This window comes from Hemiscyllium ocellatum, chromosome 47, assembly GCF_020745735.1.
Source record: "Hemiscyllium ocellatum isolate sHemOce1 chromosome 47, sHemOce1.pat.X.cur, whole genome shotgun sequence".
Classification (NCBI taxonomy): domain Eukaryota; kingdom Metazoa; phylum Chordata; class Chondrichthyes; order Orectolobiformes; family Hemiscylliidae; genus Hemiscyllium; species Hemiscyllium ocellatum.
Window position 1 is genome coordinate 17,312,714 of NC_083447.1, and position 20,828 is coordinate 17,333,541.

Sequence of the window (20,828 nt, forward strand, 5' to 3'; positions counted from 1 at the left end):
TCTGCCAGGGCCACTCAGCTCCTGACCTCATTACACCCTTGGGACAAACATGGACAAAAGAGCTGAATTCCAGAGGGTGAGGTGATTGTGACAGCCTTTGACATCAAGGCCACATCTGACTGAGTGTCGCATCCACAGAGTCTGAGCAAAACTGGAATCAATGGGTATCGGGGCAAACTCTCCACAGATTAGAATCATACCTGGGCACATAGGAAGATGGTTGTGGTTGTTGGAGGTCAGTTATCTCAACTCCAGAACATCTCTGCAGGAGTTCCTCAGGGTAGTGTCCAGCATAGTCTCCATCATACACCTACCATCTCCATTTATCTACAATTAGCACTGCAGAAATTCACCAAAGATGCTGAGGCAGCATCTTCCAAACTCACAACCACTTCCATTGAGGAGAACAAGGGCAGCAGATACATGGGAACACTACCCCCTGCAAGCTCCAATCCAAATTTTTGGGCGGCACGGTGGCACAGTGGTTAGCACTGCTGCCTCACAGCGCCTGAGACCCGGGTTCAATTCCCGACTCAGGCGACAGACTGTGTGGAGTTTGCACGTTCTCCCCGTGTCTGCGTGGGTTTCCTCCGGGTGCTCCGGTTTCCTCCCACAGTCCAAAGATGTGCGGGTCAGGTGAATTGGCCATGCTAAATTGCCCGTAGTGTTAGGTAAGGGGTAAATGTAGGGGTATGGGTGGGTTGCGCTTCGGCGGGTTGGTGTGGACTTGTTGGGCCGAAGGGCCTGTTTCCACACTGTAAGTCTAATCTAATCAAACCACTCACCATCCTGACTTGGAAATATACCACCATTCCTTCACTGTCACTGGGTTAAAAACCTGGAATTCCCTCCTTCAGGGAATTATGGGTCTACCTACAGAATGTAGACTGATGCAGTTCAAGATGGCAGCTCACCACTAACTTCTCAAGGGCAATTAGGAACAGGCAATAAATGCTGGCCAGCCACCAATACCTGTATCAGTGGAACTTAGATCCGTCCTGTCAGTAGTAACCTACATATTATATATGCATTACATGCTAACATTTGTTTCCATGCAACATAAATAATATATACAATCCAGTCAACGATAGTATATATACCTTACATATTCTACCTTACACCTATGTTATACATGTTATTACATATTGTACCTTGCAAATTTCAGTCCAGCCCAGCACATTACATTATAAATTTGATCATCCTGAAGCCATCCTTGAGTTAGGATGCAAGTGTATCATATAGGCCCACTGCCATATTATTTATTTCATACAACACAACACTGACCTACTTACACAACCAGAGCCAGTCAAGAACCTTCTAAAATCAACCCTTTCACATCTTAAATCCTTTACAGATATTTCACAGAGTGATAGTTTCATAAATAGCCATACTAACATGAAACGATGATGTGTGCAACCACAGATACTGACAACACCTGCAAATAACCTCAAACCCCAAAGTAATCCAGGACTTTCAAACTAACACAGTACCCCAAGTAACCCTGGTCCACCCCCAGATAGCACCCCCCCCTCCCCAAATAACCCAACTACCCCCAAATAACCCACTCCCCTCAAATAACTCACGCCTCAAATAACCTACACCCCTCAAATACCCAACCCCCCAAATAACCCAAACCCCAAATAACCCACTCCCCTCAAATAACCCACGCCCCAAATAACCCAAACCCCCAAGTAACCCACTCCCCTCAAATAACTCACCCCCCAAATAACCAACCCCCCCAAATTACCCAACCCCCAAAACCAACCCCCCAAATAACCCATCCCCCACAAATAACCCACTTCCCCCAAATAACCCATTCCACCCAAATAACCCACACCCCACAAATAACCCAACCCAAATAACCCACTCCCCCCACAAATAACCCACTCTCCCCACAAATGACCCACTCTCCCCAAATTACCCACTCCCCCCAAATAACCCTGCCCCCCGACAAATAACCCAACTACCCCCAAACTAAGCTACCCCCCAAATAACCCACCCGCCAAATAGCCTACGCCCCCCCAAATAACCCACCCGCCAAATAGCCAACTCTCCCCAAATAATCCACTCCCCCAATAGACCACTCCCCCCAATAACCCACCCCCCAAATCCCACCCCCAATAACCCACTCCCCCCAAATCCCACCCCCAATAACCCACTCCCCCAAATCCCACCCCCCAATAACCCACTCCCCCAAATCCCACCCCCCAATAACCCACTCCCCCAAATCCCACCCCCAATAACCCACTCCCCCAAATCCCACCCCCCAATAACCCACTCCCCCAAATCCCACCCCCAATAACCCACTCCCCCCAAATCCCACCCCCAATAACCCACTCCCCCCAAATCCCACCCCCAATAACCCACTCCCCCAAATCCCACCCCCCAATAACCCACTCCCCCAAATCCCACCCCCCCAATAACCCACTCCCCCAAATCCCACCCCCCAATAACCCACTCCCCCAAATCCCACCCCCAATAACCCACTCCCCCCAAATAACCCAACCCCCAAATAGCCCACTCCCCAAACCCCCCAAATAACCCAACTCCCAAATAACCCACACCCCCTAAATCTCCCAATCCCCCGAATAACCCAACCCCCAAATAACCCACTCCCCTAACTCCCCCAAATAACCCACTCCCCCCAAATAACCCAACCCCCAAATAACCCACTCCCCCAACCCCCAAATAACCCACTCCCCCAACCCCCCCAAATAACCCAACCCCCAAATAACCCAAACCCCAAATAACCCATCCCCAAATAATCCAACGCCCCCAAACAGCCCACTCCCCCAAACAGCCCACTCCCCCAAATAGCCCACTCCCCAAATAATCCTGCACCCCAAAAACCCAGCCTCCACTCCCAAATACCCAGCCTCCACCCCCCAAATACCCAGCCCCCCACCCCCCAAATACCCAGCCTCCACTCCCCAAATACCCAGCCCCCCACCCCCCAAATACCCAGCCTCCCCTCCCCAAATACCCAGCCCCCACCCCCCAAATACCCAGCCCCCCACCCCCCCAACACCCAGCCTCCACTCCTCAAATACCCAGCCCCCCACCCCCCAAATACCCACCTCCACCCCCAAATAATCAAAGGCCCCTAAATAACGTGCACCTCCCGATAACCTGTGACCCTCCAGGTAACCCAGAACCCCCAGATAACCCATTGCCCTAAATAACTCAAGATGCTTTCCCGATAACCCAGACTGCCTGATATCTCAGCCACCCCTCCCCCCCCGAATTTATGTTGATGTTTAGAGTCACTTAGAATGGGATGAAATCGTTACAGAAAATTCGAGCAGAACATATTATAAAAATAAAGCAGGGATAATCGAGTTCGGCTTCCCACGGGAGACAGCCTCTCAGTCTGGGTCACACATTCTCCCCCTTCCCTTCGTCACCGTCACCCCCACACTCCCTTACCTTCTCAATCTTAGCCAGCCATTCCCGGTTCAACGCCAGTTCTGCCATAAACGCCTGGTGCTTCAGCCATTTTTTGTGCAGCTTCTGAACATCGTCGTGTGACGTGGTCCGGACTGTCAGCATCTTCTCATTAATCCAGTCGCCCAACTGCAAGTAAGAGAGGAGACTCTGAGATCATTCAGTTCCCCCCGCTCCTCCTCCAAAACATCCTGGATTGAGAGTGCTGCAGTCCCACTCTCCCATCTCCTTGTCTGACCTCAGCACATTCAGTGAATGTGGAATGCTGCAGTGTACCTACATCCTACTCTCTCTCTCACACACACACAAACACACACACACACTCACACACACACACGTCACGAGGCACTGCACTGCAACCAGCTTGAACAGCACCAGCTGGACCCAAGAACTGAACAGGCACTAGCTCAGGCCCCAGCTCAGGCCCCAGGTTACACAGAGAATGGGCATCTTTTCAAACCCGAGCAGTTAGAAGCAAGGGGTTTTAATCGGAGAATGCTTCACTGTGAGGGAGAGTCAGGCAGGATTTGTCATAGCAGCATGAAGCAGCAGCAACAGCCTGAGCGAGGTGGGGGGAGGGGGGGAGACTGGGAAGGGAGCACCAGCTTTCAGAAGCAACATTATACAAGAGGCACTGACACACTTCACACAGCAGGTCAATCACAGCACCGAGACAAGCCGGCTCAGCACCCAACACCTCTTGGCAACGTCTGAAAGTATATTGGCTACTGGCTACCAACCCGGCAACCTCCGAATACATCCCGGCAACCTCTGAATTCATCTTTGCTATCACCTGGCAACTCTGAACTTATCCCGGCAACGACATGGCAACCTCTGAACTCATCCCAGTGACCGCTGAACACATCCCGGCGACCTCTGAACTCATCCTGGCAACCTCTAAACTCATCCTGGCAACCTCTGAACTCACTCCAGCGACCTCTGAACACATCCTGGCAACCACCTGACAACCTCTGAACTTATCCTGGTGACCTCTGAACACGGAGAAAGTGAGGACTGCAGATGCTGGAGATCAGAGCTGAAAATCTGTTGCTGGAAAAGCGCAGCAGGTCAGGCAGCATCCAAGGAGCAGGAGAATCGACATTTCGGGCATGAGCACTTCTTCAGGAATGAGGAAGGTGTGCCAAGCAGGCTAAGATAAAAGGTAGGGAGGAGAGACTTGGGGGAGGGGCGTTGGAAATGCGATAGGTGGAAGGAGGTCAAGGTGAGGGTGATAGGCCAGAGTGGGGATGCGGGCGGAGAGGTCAGGAAGAAGATTGCAGGTTAGGAAGGTGGTGCTGAGTTTGAGGGATTCGACTGAGACAAGGTGGGGGAGGGGAAATGAGGAAACTGGAGAAATCTGAGTTCATCCCTTGTGGTCAGAGGGTTCCTAGGCAGAAGATGAGGCGCTCTTCCTCCAACCGTCGTGTTGCTATGGTCTGGCGATGGAGGAGTCCAAGGACCTGCATGTCCTTGGTGGAGTGGGAGGGGGAGTTGAAGTGTTGAGCCATGGGGTGGTTGGGTTGGTTGGTCCGGGTGTCCCGAGGTGTTCTCTGAAACGTTCCACAAGTAGGCAACCTGTCTCCCCAATATAGAGGAGGCCACATCGGGTGCAGCAGATGCAGTAAATGATGTGTGTGGAGGTGCAAGTGAATTTGTGGCGGATATGGAAGGATCCCTTGGGGCCTTGGAGGGAAGTAAGGGGGGAGGTGTGGGCGCAAATTTTGCATTTCTTGCGGTTGCAGGGGAATGTGCCGGGAGTGGAGGTTGGGTTGGTGGGGGGTGTGGATCTGACGAGGGAGTCACAGAGGGAGTGGTCTTTTCGGAACGCTGATAGGAGAGGGGAGGGAAATATTTCCCTGGTGGTGGGGTCCGTTTGGAGGTGGCGGAAATGTCGACGGATGATACGATGTGGGAGGTTGGTGGGGTGGTAGGTGAGGACCAGTGGGGTTCTGTCCTGGTGGCGATTGGAGGGGCGGGGCTCAAGGGCGGAGGAGCAGGAAGTGGAGGAGATGCGGTGGAAAGCATCTTCGATCACGTCTGGGGGGAAATTGCGGTCTTTGAAGGAGGTCATCTGGGTTGTATGGTATTGGAACTGGTCCTCCTGGGAGCAGATGCTGCAGAGATGAAGGAATTGGGAATATGGGATGGTGTTTTTACAGGGGGCAGGGTGGGAGGAGGTGTCGTCTAGGTAGCTGTGGGAGTCGGTCGGTTTATAGTAAATGTCCGTGTTGATTTAGTCACCCGAGAGAGAAATGGAAAGGTCTAGGAAAGGGAGGGAGGAGTCTGAGACGGTCCAGGTAAATTTGAGGTTGGGTGGAAGGTGTTGGTGAAACGGATGAACTGTTCAACCTCCTTGTGGGAGCACGAGGCAGCGCCGATACAATCATCGATGTAGCGGAGGAAAAGGTGGGGGATGGTGCCAGTGTAGTTGCGGAAGATGGACTGTTCCACATATCCAACGAAGAGGCAGGCATAGCTGGGGCCCATGTGGGTGCCCATGGCTACTCCTTTGGTTTGGAGGAAGTGGGAGGATTGGAAAGAGAAGTTGTTCAGAGTGAGGACCAGTTCAGTCAGTCGAAGGAGGGGGTCAGTGAAAGGGTACTGGTTGGTATAGCGGGAAAGGAAGAAGCAACATGACGGCTGGAGAAAGAGTGCCTCATCTTCCGCCTAGGAACCCTCCAACCACAAGGGATGAGCTCAGGTTTCTCCAGTGCAATCTTCTTCCTGACCTCTCCGTCCCCATCCCCACTCCGGCCTCAGACCCTCACTTTTACCTGCTTCCACCTATCGCATTTCCAACGCCCCTCCCCCAAGTCCCTCCTCCCTACCTTTTATCTTAGCCTGCTTGGCACACATTCCTCATTCCTGAAGAAGGGTTCATGCCCGAAACGTCTACTCTCCTTCTCCTTGGATGCTGCCTGACCTGCTGCGCTTTTCCAGCAACACATTTTCAGTTTTGACCTCTGAACACATCCTGGCAACCACCTGACAACCTCTGAACTTATCCAGACAACCACCTGGCAACCTCTGAACTCATCCTGGCGACCTGTGAACTCATTCCAGTGACCTCTGAACTCATCCCAGCAACCACCTGGCAACCTCTGAACTCAGTCTAGATTAGAGTGGTGCTGGAAAAGCACAGCAGGTCAGGCAGCATCCGAAGAGCAAGAAACTCGACGTTTTGGGCAAAAGCCCTTCATCAGGAATGGCCTAGGCCCAAAACATCGATTTTCCTGTTCCTCGGATGCTGCCTGACCTGCTGTGCTTTTCCAGCACCACTCTAATCTAGACTCTGATCTCCAGCATCTGCAGTCCTCACTTTTGCCTAACCTCTGAACTCATCCTAGTATTCAGCCTGGAAACCACTAAACCAACTCAACAACCATCAAACACAGCCTGGCAACCAGCTCAGCAACCACTAACTCATCCTAACAACCATTAGCTCATCCTGGTAACCACCTGGCAACCTCTGAACTCATCCTGGTAACCTCTGAACATATTCCAACAACAAACTGGCAAACACTGCGCTCAACCTGGCAACCAGCCCAGCAGCCAATGAATACATCCTGGCAACCAATGAACGTGCCCTGCCAACCACTAAATCATCTTGGCAACCAGTCTCCCAATAACCAATTACTGAACACATCCCGGACACCATCCCGGCAACCACCAAACCCATTCTGGTAACCAATGAACACATCCCAGCAACCCTGAACGCATCCTAGCAACCAGCCCAGCAACCACCAAATCCATCATGGCAACCAATGAACACGTCCCAGAAACTAACCTGGCAACTACCAAACCTATCATGGTAACCTCTGGAAGTATCCCTGCAACCACCTCTCACCTTCCAGGAATAAGCTCAGCAAACAATTAACACATCCCCGCAAGCACTGAGCTCATTCCCATAAACATTCCTGATGCAGATATGTGAATCACTAAGAGAGGTCATAAGGCAGGTACATGAAGAGTCAAAAAAAGGATGAATGGAATACAGGCCTTTCTAGATGCAGGACTGGAATACACAGGAGTTGGAATCTGAATATAGCTGCACAGTTAGACCACCCCTGAAATACTGTGAGTACTTCAGAACACTGCATCAACCACTGGCCTTGCAGAGAGTGCAGGGCAGATTTACCAGAACTATGCCTGCACTCTGAGGGTTAAAATACTCTGGTGGTACAGCCTGAAATTTAGCAAGGTAAGGGATGAGTTAATTGATATTTTGAAAATATGAAGGAAGACAACAGAGGCAGATCGAGTGAATCTACTGTTGCTGGTCGGGGAGTATAGGACAAAGGAACAAACAGTAAAAACCACAGTCAGACCTTTCAGGGATGGAACTAGGGAACACTTCAAAACATTACAGAGGGTGTCGCAAATTTGGAACCCTCTCAAATAGCAGCCAAGGTGAGATCAATTGTAAATATTAATTCTGGCATTCATATTTCTAACAAACAAAGGATTAAGGGAAATGAAGTAACAATGGTTAAAATGAAGTTAAAAATCACACAACACAAGGTTATAGTCCAACAAGTTTCTTTGGAAATACAAGCTTTCAGAGCACCACTGCTTTGCCAGATATCTGGTGAAGTAGGATCATAGGACACTGAATTTATTGCAAAAGATCAGTGTCATACAACTGATGCAATATATTGAACAAACCTAGATTGCTGCTAAGTCTTTGATCTTTTAGAATGGATTGCAGGTTTCGATTCATTAACATGTAAATCCCAGTATTTCTTTCAAGTCACATTTTCAAGATAATTTAAGGTTTTACCAAAAAAAGGTGACATCTCAGCTCAAACAATGTATTAAAGGTGTGAGGTTCGAGTCTGCATTGTCTGAGCTGAGATGTCACTTTTTAACCTTAAGTTAAATTATCTCAGGAATGTGACTTGAAAGAAGTTCTAGGATTTACATATTAATGAATCGAAACCTGCAATCCATTCTAAAAGATGAAAGACTTAACTGCAAGCTAGGTTTGTTCAATATATCGCATCAGTTGTATAACACTATGATCTTTTCCTATAGATCTTGTGTCCGATGATCCTGCTCCACTAGCTACCTGATGAAGCAGCAGCGCTCCGAAAGCTAGTGCTTCCATATAAACCTGTTGGACTATAACCTGGTGTTGTGTGATTTTTAACTTTGTCCACCCCAGTCCAACACCAGCACCTGTACAGCAAAGTGGAGTTAGTTCAGAGGTTGGCTACAAACTCATTAAATGGCAGAACAGGATTGAGGGGCTAAATGGCTTCTTCCATGTTTCTATTTAACTAAATCTCCATCTCAGCATCCGCTAACGACATCCCAACAATGGCTGTACATGTCCCCGGCAATCACTGAGCAAGCCTTGTTCGCAGCAACTGAACATATCTTCGAAATGCTTCCAGTCACCATTAATCATAGCCTGGCTACCACACAACACTTCCCAGCAACACACTTCCCGGCAAATATCCTGGCAAACCATCTTGGTAAGCTTATTGTTCTGACTGACGGAGAGCGGTAAAACAAGCCATGTTTCTCCTGCTGGATATTGGAAGCAGAACACAACAGGCAGCAGACAGAAGGGAAAGCACACAGACAGTTACTCACTAACCAACAGGCAGCTGGGGTTGAGATACAGGCTGGGACCTAACCCAGGGAATTTAAGGGAGAAGCACAAAAACATGGAAAAAAGAGAGAGGCTGGAATCTAATCAAGGACTTCAAAAGGCTTCTATATAGATGGATAGACACCAAGGGAGCGAGATGCAGAGTATAATCAAAGCAAGGGGTTCAGGAATTTATATATAGAACATGGCTAGCACAGAGCTCAGTGGTTAGCATTGCTGCCTCACAGCACCAAGAACCCAGGTTCGATTCCACTCTTGGGTGACTGTTTGTGTGGAGTTTACACGTTCTCCCTGTGTCTGTGTGGGTTTCCTCCGGGTACTCTGGTTTCCTCCCACAATCCAAAGATGTGCAGGTGAGGGTGGATTGGCCATGGGAAAATACCCATAGTATCCAGTGATGTGCAGACTAGGTGGGTTAGCCCTGGGAGGGCCATTGTGGACTCAGTGGGCCGAATGGCAGGTCTCTGGACTGTACAGATTCTATGATTCTAACAACAAAACTAACACGGATGAATTACAGACTGCCATGAATAGTTTGGGGATTTACTTGTGAATGAGTTACTGAAGGAACTCTTGTCGGACAGTTAATGAGGATCATAAATGGAACAGTTCCCATCTCTCTCTGAAGCTTCATTCAATGAGAAATAAACAAGTAATTTGATTCTGGAATTTCATCCTGATTTATACAGGATAATGGGAGATCTGAGAATGAGTTCAGGCTGAAGTCTAATCAAAGGTTATAGATAGAAAGACAAATCCCCAAGAAAGAGTTACAGACTGACATCTAATTGAGCAGCATGAATTGTTGATATATAAAACAACAGAGGGATTCAGATGGGAATCTAGTCAAGGGATTTAGCTGGTTATATACAAATTAGTGGATAGCCAAAAATAGGTTGCAGGTTGGAATCTAATCACGGTTCATAAAATTTATATACAGAACAAAAGATACCTGGGATTAACTACAGGCTAGAATCTAATTGATGATTTCGGTGGGGGGTTTCTACTTAGACAGCGAGTAATGAGTTACAATTTAATTGAGGGTTTCAGGGGATTTATGTAGATGCCATTTGGTAACACAGAACTTGTTAACATGCAAAGAATTACTCTGATAACCAATCCGGGATTGTCATTCAGAATCACAGTGTGGTGCTCATGTACGTACTGGAAGCTTCATGTATTAACACGCTGGGACCTGGTCTGTGCAGACAGAAGGGCCATGTCCACACACTGTACTTGTTGCAACTCAACAACTATATGACAGCCAATCTCCAATTACTTTCTCATAGCAACGCCTTGACCAATCAGTGGAAGATGCCTGGTTTAAAATTTAAACAAAGCTCGGTTAACTGTCAGTCATCATCTAACCGGTGCATTCTCCAGGACAATGCCTAGCCAGAGTCTAAATGCCGACCAATCAGCACTCTTCTCTCCTACTGTATCGATGTTGTCTCCTCAGTATGTTGGGTATTCTTGGGAATCATCCAGATGAGTGCAAGATTAAAGAATGCTACAACAAAGTCTTTCGTTTGTCAGCCGTACTTGAGATTTAGCTCTAGAGATATCAGGAGCTGGAGAATGCAATATAGGCTGGAATTGGGGTGGCACGGTGGCTCTGTGGTTAGCACTGCAGCCTCACAGCGCCAAGGATCCGGGTTCAAATCCAGCCTCGGGCGACGGTCTGTGTGGAGTTTGCACGCTCTCCCTGTGTCTGTGTGGGTTTCCTCCACAGTCCAAAGATGAGAATTGGCCATGGGAAATTGCCCGCAGTGTTAGGTGCATTAGTCAGAGGGAACTGGGTCTGGGTGGGTTACTCTTCAGAGGGTTGATGTGGACTTGTTGGGCCGAAGGGCCTGTTTCCACACTGTAGGGAATCTAATCGAAGGGGTAGTGAAGTTGGAATAACATAAGAACACAAATGTAGAAATAGTTGCTTTAATCCTTTGAGCCTGTCCCACCATTTGCCAAGCACATGGCTCATCTATGTGGTGAAAGTGAGTACTGCAGATGCTGGAGATCGGAGTTAGATTAGAGTGGTGTTGGAAAAGCACAGCAGGTCAGGCAGCACCGAGGAGCAGGAAAAATGAGTTTTCGAGCAAAAGCCCTTCATCCCTCAATAACCTCACTCTCGCCTCTCATTCCTTGGCTTTTGGAGATCTAACCCATCACAGATTCAAAATTAGAGACTGTCCCAGCAGCATTGCCCGCCCCAAATGATCCTGCTCGTGCAGACGAGTTTCCGAAATTCACTCTGGAGAAGTTGAGATGAGACACTTGTCTGTAAGCAGAGACTGGTGGCCTTTCCCCATAAGGGTTGGGGAGGATTTTGCCAACATGTGTTGACCTCGTCACCTTTAACCTCCACATGGGCAGCCTTCCCTGTCAACTGACAGGTCAATGACTGATCATCCAGAGCCTTGTCTCAATAGTGCTGGGAATGGGGGTGGGGGGGCGGGGGGGAGGACATGGACAACAGAACCTGGTGAGGGGGGAGCTGAGTGTAGGGTCCAGTGACTGTTCCTCGCTTGAAAACACTGAGCGGCTGATGGAGGGTTGACATTGAAAAAGGGAGCCCATTGAAAGTCACATCCCCTTACCGTTGTTGCCACAACCCACCCTCCCCCCCTCACCCTCTTGTCATCACTCACGTCTAGCCTGGGGTCCGGGGCAGGTGGATGTTACCCTGACAGCATCCATGGCCTCCTCCCCCCGCCGATGACGATGATGGTCAAGTGAGCTGGCAGCCTCTAATTGGTGGCACCCATCGATGAGTGGGACCCCTGCGCCTTAAGGGATCCCACTCATCATATCCTGTCAATTAACCTCCACTCTCCTGACACAGTTAATGTCCTAAGCAGGTCAATAAGACCCTCTCCTCCATGAGCTTCTGCTTTAGAAAGCAGTCACTTACAAGGGTCTTTACCAAGAACTCACTGGAAATCCATAAAAATAATGCCTATGGTTATCCCCTTGTCCACCAGTACAGTCATCTCTACAGAGAAAGGTCAAATTCATCAGGCATGTTCCAAATCCAGGTTGACTCTCTCTGACCAGCTGAAAAACTTCAGTCATCCTGAACTTAACTGTACACTCTAGTCATTCCCCAGCTGCAGGCATCAGGCTGCATGGTCTATAATTCTCTGGGTTCTCACCAGCCTTTTCTTGAATTGCAATGTAATATGCACAATTGTCCAAATGTCTCCATAATCTAAGAAAATGTCATAAGATCCCAGTCAGGCCATTTGAAACAATCTCGCCTAGTTTCTTTAACGCCATGGGATAAAAACCAATCAGGCCTGGGGATCTGAAAGTCTTTAGGCTCCATTACTGCCATCTGTGTGACAAAAGAGAGATTTGTTGCTGAAGTGCTTCATCTTGCACTCACCCAGGACCTGGGGCAGGTGATGGCTTAGCGGCATTATCACTGGGCTGTTAATCCAGAGACTCGGGCAACGTTCTGGGGATCTGGGTTTGAATCCCGCCATGGCAGATGGTGGAATGTGAATTCATTTTTTAAAAATGGAATGAACAAGTTTAATGATAACGATGAATCAATTGTGAGGAAAATCCCCTCTGGTTCACTAATGTCCTTTAGGGAAACTACCATCCTTAATTGGTCTGACTTACATGTGACTCTTAATTGCCCTGTCGGCAATTAGGGATGGGCAATAAATGCTGGTCCAGCCAGCAATGCCCTCATCCCATGAGTGAATTAAACAAACAAGATGATCCCGATAATGGAGCTACAGGAGCAAAAGGATGCTGATTGGTTACTAGGAAGTGACATTTCAACACACAGGTCCATTCTCCACAAACAAAAGGATCATTACAGAGAAGAAAGTTGAGAGGTGACTTAATAGAGACATATAAGATAATCAGAGGGTTAGATAGGGTGGACAGGGAGAGCCTTTTTCCAAGAATGGTGACAGCGAGCACGAGGGGGCATAGCTTTAAATTGAGGGGTGATAGAAAAAGGACAGATGTCAGAGGTTGTTTCTTTACTCAGAGAATGCTTTGCCTGCAACGGTAGTAGATTCGCCAACTTTAAGTGCATTCAAGTCATCATTGGACAGGCATATGGACGTATGTGGAATAGTGTAGGTTAGATGGGTTTCAGATTATTATGACAGGTCAGCGCAACATCGAGGGCCGAAGGGCCTGCACTGTGCTGTAATGTTCTATGATTACATTCAAATCTCACGCCTTTTCTGAACTACCTAGAATCCTGCTTTCTACCTGACTAATCAGAATGGACGTGCAAATCAATTCCCATACCCCTTTCCCTCAGTGTATAAATTGTTGTGACCATTTGAAATTTGGCATTCTTGCATTTGTCCTGACGTCGCAAGAGAAAAATCTTTGCTAGGGAGTCTCTCCCTTGATGACTGTGATGCCTTCATGCTGGATCTCTGGTATGCTATCCTCTTCCTCCATTGTAGCCAAGTGGTACTATTACCAAACTAGGATTCCAGAGCCTCAGGCTAATGTCCTGGCAGGTTTTGCAGAAGGAATTCAATAAAGTATAGAATTACAAGCTAATCCAGCGGTAACCATGTTATCATTGTTGTAAAATACTGTCTGGGTCACTGAAGTCCATCAGGAAAGGAGATCTGCCATTCTTACCTAGTGGACTCTAAGTGACTCCACACCCACTGCTATGTGACTGACTCTTAACTGCCTTCTGGACTGGTCTGGTTATATGTAACTGCTACAAGGAATGAGAATAAATAACTGCACCAATCTAGATATCAGGAATGACAACAGTAAATACAGCTCCTCCAACCCTGTGAAGTTCTCAGACCAACTTCTGGGGACCTATGCCAAACTGGGAGAGCTGTCCCACAGACTAATCGAGTAACAGCCTGACACAGTCATACTCACGATATCATACATTATGGACACCACCATCACTGTCCCTAGATTATGTCCTGTCCCACAGTGATGTACAATCTGCATTCGGAGTCCTCAATATTGAGTCCAGACCCCATGAAGTCTCATGTCATTCAGTCAAACACGGGCTAGGAAACCTCTGGCTGATTGCCAGTTACCTCAGCTCCTCAGCTGACAAATAAGTGCTGCTCCGTGTTGAATAAGATTTGGGTAACGTTGTGAGGGTGACAAAGGCACAGCATGTACTCTGGCTGAGGGACTCCAATTCCCATCATCAAAGACAAGCTCAGCAGCAGCACCACTGATCAAGCTGGTTGATCCCAAAGGACATAGTTGCTGGATTGGGTCTGCGGCAGGGAATCAACAGGAGGGAAAAACATACTTGACCTCATCCTTACCAATCTGCTGTCAGCAGATGCACCTGCTCATGACAGTAGCAGTAAGAGTGACCCACGCAGTCCTTGTGGAAAAGAACTCCTGCCTTCACATTGACAATACCCTCCTTCGTGTTCGAATCATAGAATCCCTGCGGTGTGGAAGCAGGCCATTCAGCCCATCGAGTCCACACTGACCCTCTGCAGAGCATCCTACCCCCTTCCCTATCCCTGTAACCCTACATTTCCCATGACCAGTCCACTTATCCAGTGCACATCGCTGGATACTATGGATAATTTCCCTTGGCCAGTCTGCCTAACCTGCGCATCTCGGGACTGCGGGAGGAAACTGGAGCACCCAGAGAAAACCCACACAGATAGATAATCCAAGATATTACTGTCCGATGAGCCATATATCAGTGGCAGGGAAATTATTTTAGAACATTCTTAGGGACAGGGCTTACTCGCTTGGATAAAGCACGATTTATTAGGGATAGTCAGCGTGGCTTTCTGTGAGGGATGTCCTGTCTCTCAAATTTGGTTGAATTTTGAGGAAGAGTAAGTCATGAAGATGATCGATAAGGATAGTGTAGGGCAGAGCATTCTATCTACACAGACTTTACTAAAGCATTTAACAAGGTTCCTCATGGGAAGTTGGTTCCGAAGATTAATTCACATGGAATGCACAGTGAGTAGGTAAGTTGGATACAAAGTTGGCTTAGTCATAGAAGACAGAGAGTAATTATGGAGGGGTGTTTTTGTGACTAGAGGTCTATGACACAACTCCGGCCCTCAACTCAGCACCGCCCTCCTAACCTGCAATCCTCTTCCTGACCTCTCCGCCCCCACCCCACTCCGGCCTATCACCCTCGCCTTGACCTCCTTCCACCTATCCCACCTCCATCGCCCCTCCCCCTAGTCCCTCCTCCCTACCTTTTATCTCAGCCTGCTTGGCTCTCTCTCTCTTATTCCTGATGAAGGGCTTATGCTCGAAACGTCGAATTCTCTATTCCTGAGATGCTGCCTAACCTGCTGTGCTTTGACCAGCAACACATTTGCAGATATATATATATTAAAAATACATATAGAAAAAGAGAGAAAGAGAGTCATAGAGATGTACAGCATGGAAACAGACCCTTCGGTCCAACCCATCCAACCCATCCATGCTGACCTGATACCCCAACCCAATCTAGTCCCACCTGCCAGCACCTGGCCCATGTCCCTCCAAACCCTTCCTATTCATATACCCATCCAAATGCCTTTTAAATGTTGCAATTGTACCAGCCTCCACCACATCCTCTGGCAGCTCATTCCATACACGTACCACCCTCTGTGTGAAAAAGTTACCCCTTAGGTCTCTTTCATATCTTTCCCCTCTCACCCTAAACCTATGCCCTCTTGTACTGGACTCCCCGACCTCAGGGAAAAGGCTTTGTCTATTTATCCTATCCATGCCCCTCATAATTTTGGAAACCTCCATAAGGTCACCCCTCAGCCTCCGACTCTCCAGGGAAAACAGCCCCAGCCTGTTCAGCCTCTCCCTGTAGCTCAGATCCTCCGACCCTGGCAACGTCCTTGTAAATCTTTTCTGAACCCTTTCAAGTTTCACAACATCTTTCCGATAGGAAGGACACCAAAATTACACGTAATATTCCAACAGTGGTCTAACCAATGTCCTGTACAGCTGCAATATGACCTGCCAACTCCTGTACTCAACACTCTGACCAATAAAGGAAAGCATACCAAACGCCTTCTTCACTATCCTATCTACCTGCGACTCCACTTTCAAGGAGCTATGAACCTGCACTCCAAAGTCTCTTTGTTCAGCAACATTCCCTAGGACCTGACCATTAAGTGTATAAGCCCTGCTAAGTTTGCTTTCCCAAAATGTAGCACCTTGCATTTATCTAAACTAAACTCCATCTGCTACTTCTCAGCCCATTGGCCCACATGGTCCAGATCCTGTTGTAATCGGAGGTAACCCTCTTTGCTGTCCACTACACCTCCAATTTTGGTGCCTACTAACTGTACCTCTTATGCTCGCATCCAAATCATTTATGTAAATGACAAAAAGTAGAGGACCCAGCACCGATCCTTGTGGCACTCCACTGGTCACAAGCCTCTAGTCTGAAAAACAACCCTCTATCACCACCCTCTGTCTTCTATCTTTGAGCCAGTTCTGTATCCAAATGGCTAGTTTTCCCTGTATTTTGTGAGATCTAACCTTGCTAATCAGTCTCCCATGGGGAACCTTGTCGAACGCCTTACTGAAGTCCATATAGATCACATCTACTGCGCTGCCCTCGTCAATCTTCTTTGTTACTTCTTCAAAAAACTCAGTCAAGTTTGTGGGGCATGATTTCCCATGCACAAAGCCACGTTGACCATCCTGAATCAGTCCTTGCCCTTCCAAATACATGTACATCCTGTCCCTTAGGATTCCCTCCAACAACTTGCCCACCACCAAGGTCAGGCTCACCCGGTCTGTAGTTCCCTGGCTTGTCTTTACCACCCTTCTTAAACAGTGGCACCACGTTTGCCAACCTCCAGTCTTCCGGCACCTCACCTGTGACTATCGATGATGCAAATATCTCAGCAAGAGGCCCAGCAATCACTTCTCTAGCTTCCCACAGAGTTCTCGGGTACACCTGATCAGGTCCTGGGGATTTATCCAGCTTTAACCATTTCAAGAAATCCAGCACTTCCTCCTCTCTAATCTGGACATTTTGCAAGATGTCACCATCTATTTCCCTACAGTCTATATCTTCCACATCCTTTTCCACAGTAAATACTGACGCAAAATATTCATTTAGTATCTCCCCCATTTTCTGTGGCTCCACACAAAGGCTGCCTTGCTGATCTTTGAGGGGCCCTATTCTCTCCCTAGTTACCCTTTTGTCCTTAACATATTTGTAAAAACCCCTTTGGATTCTAATTAATTCTATTTGCCAAAGCTATCTCATGTCCCCGTTTTGCCCTCCTGATTTCCCTCTTAAGTATACTCCTACGTTTCTAAGGATTCAATCGATCTATCCTGTCTGTACCTGACATGTGCTTCCTTCTTTTTCTTAACCAAACCCTCAATTTCTTTAGTCATCCAGCATTCCCTATAGCTACCAGCCTTCCCTTTCACCCTGACAGAAATATACTTTCTCAGGATTCTTATCTCATTTCTGAAGACTTCCCATTTTCCAGCCGTCCCTTTACCTGCGAATATCTGCCTCCAATCAGCTTTCGAAAGTTCTTGCCTAATACCGTCAAAATTGGCCTTTCTCCAATTTAGAACTTCAACTTTTAGATTAGTCTATCCTTTTCCATCACTATTTTAAAACAAATAGAATTATGTTCCCAAAGTGCTCCCACACTGACACTTCAGTCACCTGCCCTGCCTTATTTCCCAATATCCACAAACTGAATCAGAAAATTGTCTTGTACACACACTTAAGAAATTCCTCTCCATCTAAACCTTTAACACTATGGCAGTCCCAGTCGATGTTTGGAAAGTTAAAATCCCTCCATAACTATCCTATTATTCTTACAGATAGCTGAGATCTCCTTACAAGTTTGTTTCTCAATTTCCCTCTGACTATTGGGGGGGGTCTATAATACAATCCCAAAAAGGTGATCATCCCTTTTTTATTTCTCAGTTCCACCCAAATAACTCCCCTGGATGTATTTCCGGGAGTATCCTCCCTCACACAGTTGTAATGCTATCCCTTATCAAAAATGCCACTCCCCCTCCTCTCTTGCCTCCCTTTCTATCCTTCCTGTAGCATTTGTATCCTGGAACATTAAGCTGCCAGTCTTGCCCATCCCTGAGCCATGTTTTCATAATTGCTATGATATCCCAGTCCCATATTCCTAACAATGCCCTGAGTTCATCTGCCTTCCCTGTTAGGCCCCTTGCATTGAAATAAATGCAGTTTAATTTATTAGTCCTACCTTGTCCCTGCCTACCCTGACTGTTTAACTCACTTCTGTTCTCCGCTGTACCCATATCAGATCGATCTCTTTCCTCATTATCTCCGTGGGTGCCCCCACCCCACCTTACTAGTTTAATTCCTCTAGTTCTAGAAAATTTCCCTGCCAGTATATTAGTCCCTTTCCAATTTAGGTGCAATCCGTCGTTCTTGTACAAGTCACTTCTACCCCAAAAGATATTCCAATGATGCAAAAATGTGAATCCCTCTCCCATACACCAGCTCCTCAGCCATGCATTCATCTGCTCTATCCTCCTATTCCTGCCCTCACTAGCTCGTAGCACTGGGAGTAATCCAGATATTACTACCCTTGAGGACCTCCTTTTTAAATTTCTGCCTAATTCTCTGTAATTTCCCTTCAGAGTCTCAACCTTTTCCCTTCCAATATCGTTAGTTCCAATGTGGACAATGACCTCCTGCTGGCCCCTCTCCCCCGTGAGAACATTCTGCACCCTCCCTGAGACATCCTTGATCCTGGCACCAGGGAAACAATACACCATTCCGCTTTTCCTCTGCTGGCCACAGAAACGTCTGTCTATACCTCTGACTCCAGAATCCCCTAACACAATTGATCTCTTGGAAGCCGACGTACCCCTCGTTGCATTAGAGCCAGTCTCAGTACCAGAAACTTGGCTGTTCGTGCTGCGTTCTCCTGAGAATCCATCACCCCCTACATTTTCCAAAACAGCATACCTGTTTGAAATGGGTATATCCACAAAAGACTCCTGTCCTAGGTGCCTAGCTCTCTCACCCTTCCTGGAGTTAACCCATCTATGTGACTGTATCTGAGACTTTCCCCTCTTCCTATAACTGCCATCCATCACATACTGTTGCTGTTGCAAATTCCTCATCGCTTCTATCTGTCTCTCCAACCGATCCACTCGATCTGATAAGATTCGCAACCAATGGCATTTATGGCAGATATAATCCGCAGTAACCCTTAAACTCCCACATCTGACAAGTAGTACATATCACTGCAAAGGCCATTTCTGCACCTTCACAATCTACAGACCCAGAAAATAACACCGTCTTATTCCTCTACAAACACTGCCCCAGGTTAAATTAATAGCTATGGCTTATATTTTAAGTTTAATCAAGAGACTTATCTCCAAAAACATATAATCAAGAAAGAACCCACTATACTCACTACTGCAGCCTTTCTCTTGGACAGACTTAAAACAACAATTAACTTATCTGATTCTGTGCTGTGAACTTCACCCAACAGTTCCTCCAAGATTAGTTGTGAATTTCACTGTTTGTTAATTTTCCCAGATGCACTCCGATGTCCAGCGATACACGAATTCAAACAGCAAAGGCGGTAACTGTGCAGGTTCTCTCTCTCTTTCTCCTGCACTGTCCTCATATAAAAAGATTTAGATGGAAATGTCGGTGATCTGACTAGTAAGTTGGTAGACAACACAAAAATTGGAGGTGTTGTGGAAAGTGAGGCAAGTGTCAAAGCTTCAGTTGGAAAATTAGGTGGAGAAATAGCAGATAGAGTTTAATCTCAACAAGTGTGAGGTGATGAATTTTGAAGGTCAAATGCCAGAGGAAAATATACAGTCACTTCAATATACAGAGAGATCTTGGGATCCAAGTTGGTAGCTGCCTGGAAGTGGCAACATGAGTGGATAAGGTGGTAAAGAAGGAATAGGACAGACTTGCTTTCATCAGTCAGAGCATTGAATATAAAAGTTGCCAAATCATGTTGCAGCTGTATAAAACTATATTTAGGCCACATTCAGATTATTATGTGCAGTTCTGGTCACCACACTATAGGAAGGACGTGGATGCTTTGGAGAGGGTGCAAAAGGGGTTTACCAGGATGTTGCCCAGATTGGAGTGTAGTAGCTATAAGGAGAGGTTGGACAAACTTGGATTGTTTTCACTTGAGCATCAGAGGCTGAGGGGTAACCTGATAGATGTACTGCATATACAATTATAAGGGACATGGATACTTGGGAGTCTTTTTCCCAGGGTGGAAATGTCAAATACTAAAAGGGAATAGATTTAAGGTGAGGGAGAAAGTTTAAAGGAGATGTGCGAGGAAAGATTTTTTACAAGAGGGTGGTAGGTGCCTGGAAAATGCTGCTGGGGAGGTGACAGCAGCAGATATGATCGCAACGCTGGGGCACCATTTTGACAGACGTATGAACAGACAGGGAATAGAAGGTCTGTGTGCAGGCAGATGGGATGAGTTAAGAATAGTATCATGGTCAGCATAGACATGGTGAGCCAAAAGGTTTGTTCCTGTGCTGTACTGTTCTACGTACACCTAAAGTGACTCCTCTTTCTGGTGCTCTCCACTTTGTCCTCAAGAAGAGATCTCTGTAGCTTCCAGCTCTGACTGAAAAGTCAACATATTTTTCTGCATTTCACTTCTTTCCAGTTCAGTCTGCCCTTGTAATTTCCAACAATTCTACACTCCTCTTGTGGAAATTTTGCCTCTTAAAAGTCTCTATTTTCCTTCACTGGTCTTCACTCATTGTCCACGGTTCGGGACACCTGAATATCACTGAATCA

The 20,828-nt window shown here is 47.2% G+C and overlaps 1 protein-coding gene across 1 annotated transcript in view; it reads right to left on the minus strand.

Annotated features, from left to right (window-relative positions):
- Window positions 1-20,828, minus strand: part of LOC132836640 (spectrin beta chain, non-erythrocytic 4-like) — a 197,079-nt gene that overhangs the window by 115,985 nt on the left and 60,266 nt on the right. Inside the window, exon 18 of the mRNA XM_060856031.1 lies at window positions 3,427-3,573. Within this exon, the coding sequence (XP_060712014.1) occupies window positions 3,427-3,573 (147 nt within the window). The remainder of the gene's footprint in view (window positions 1-3,426; window positions 3,574-20,828) is intronic.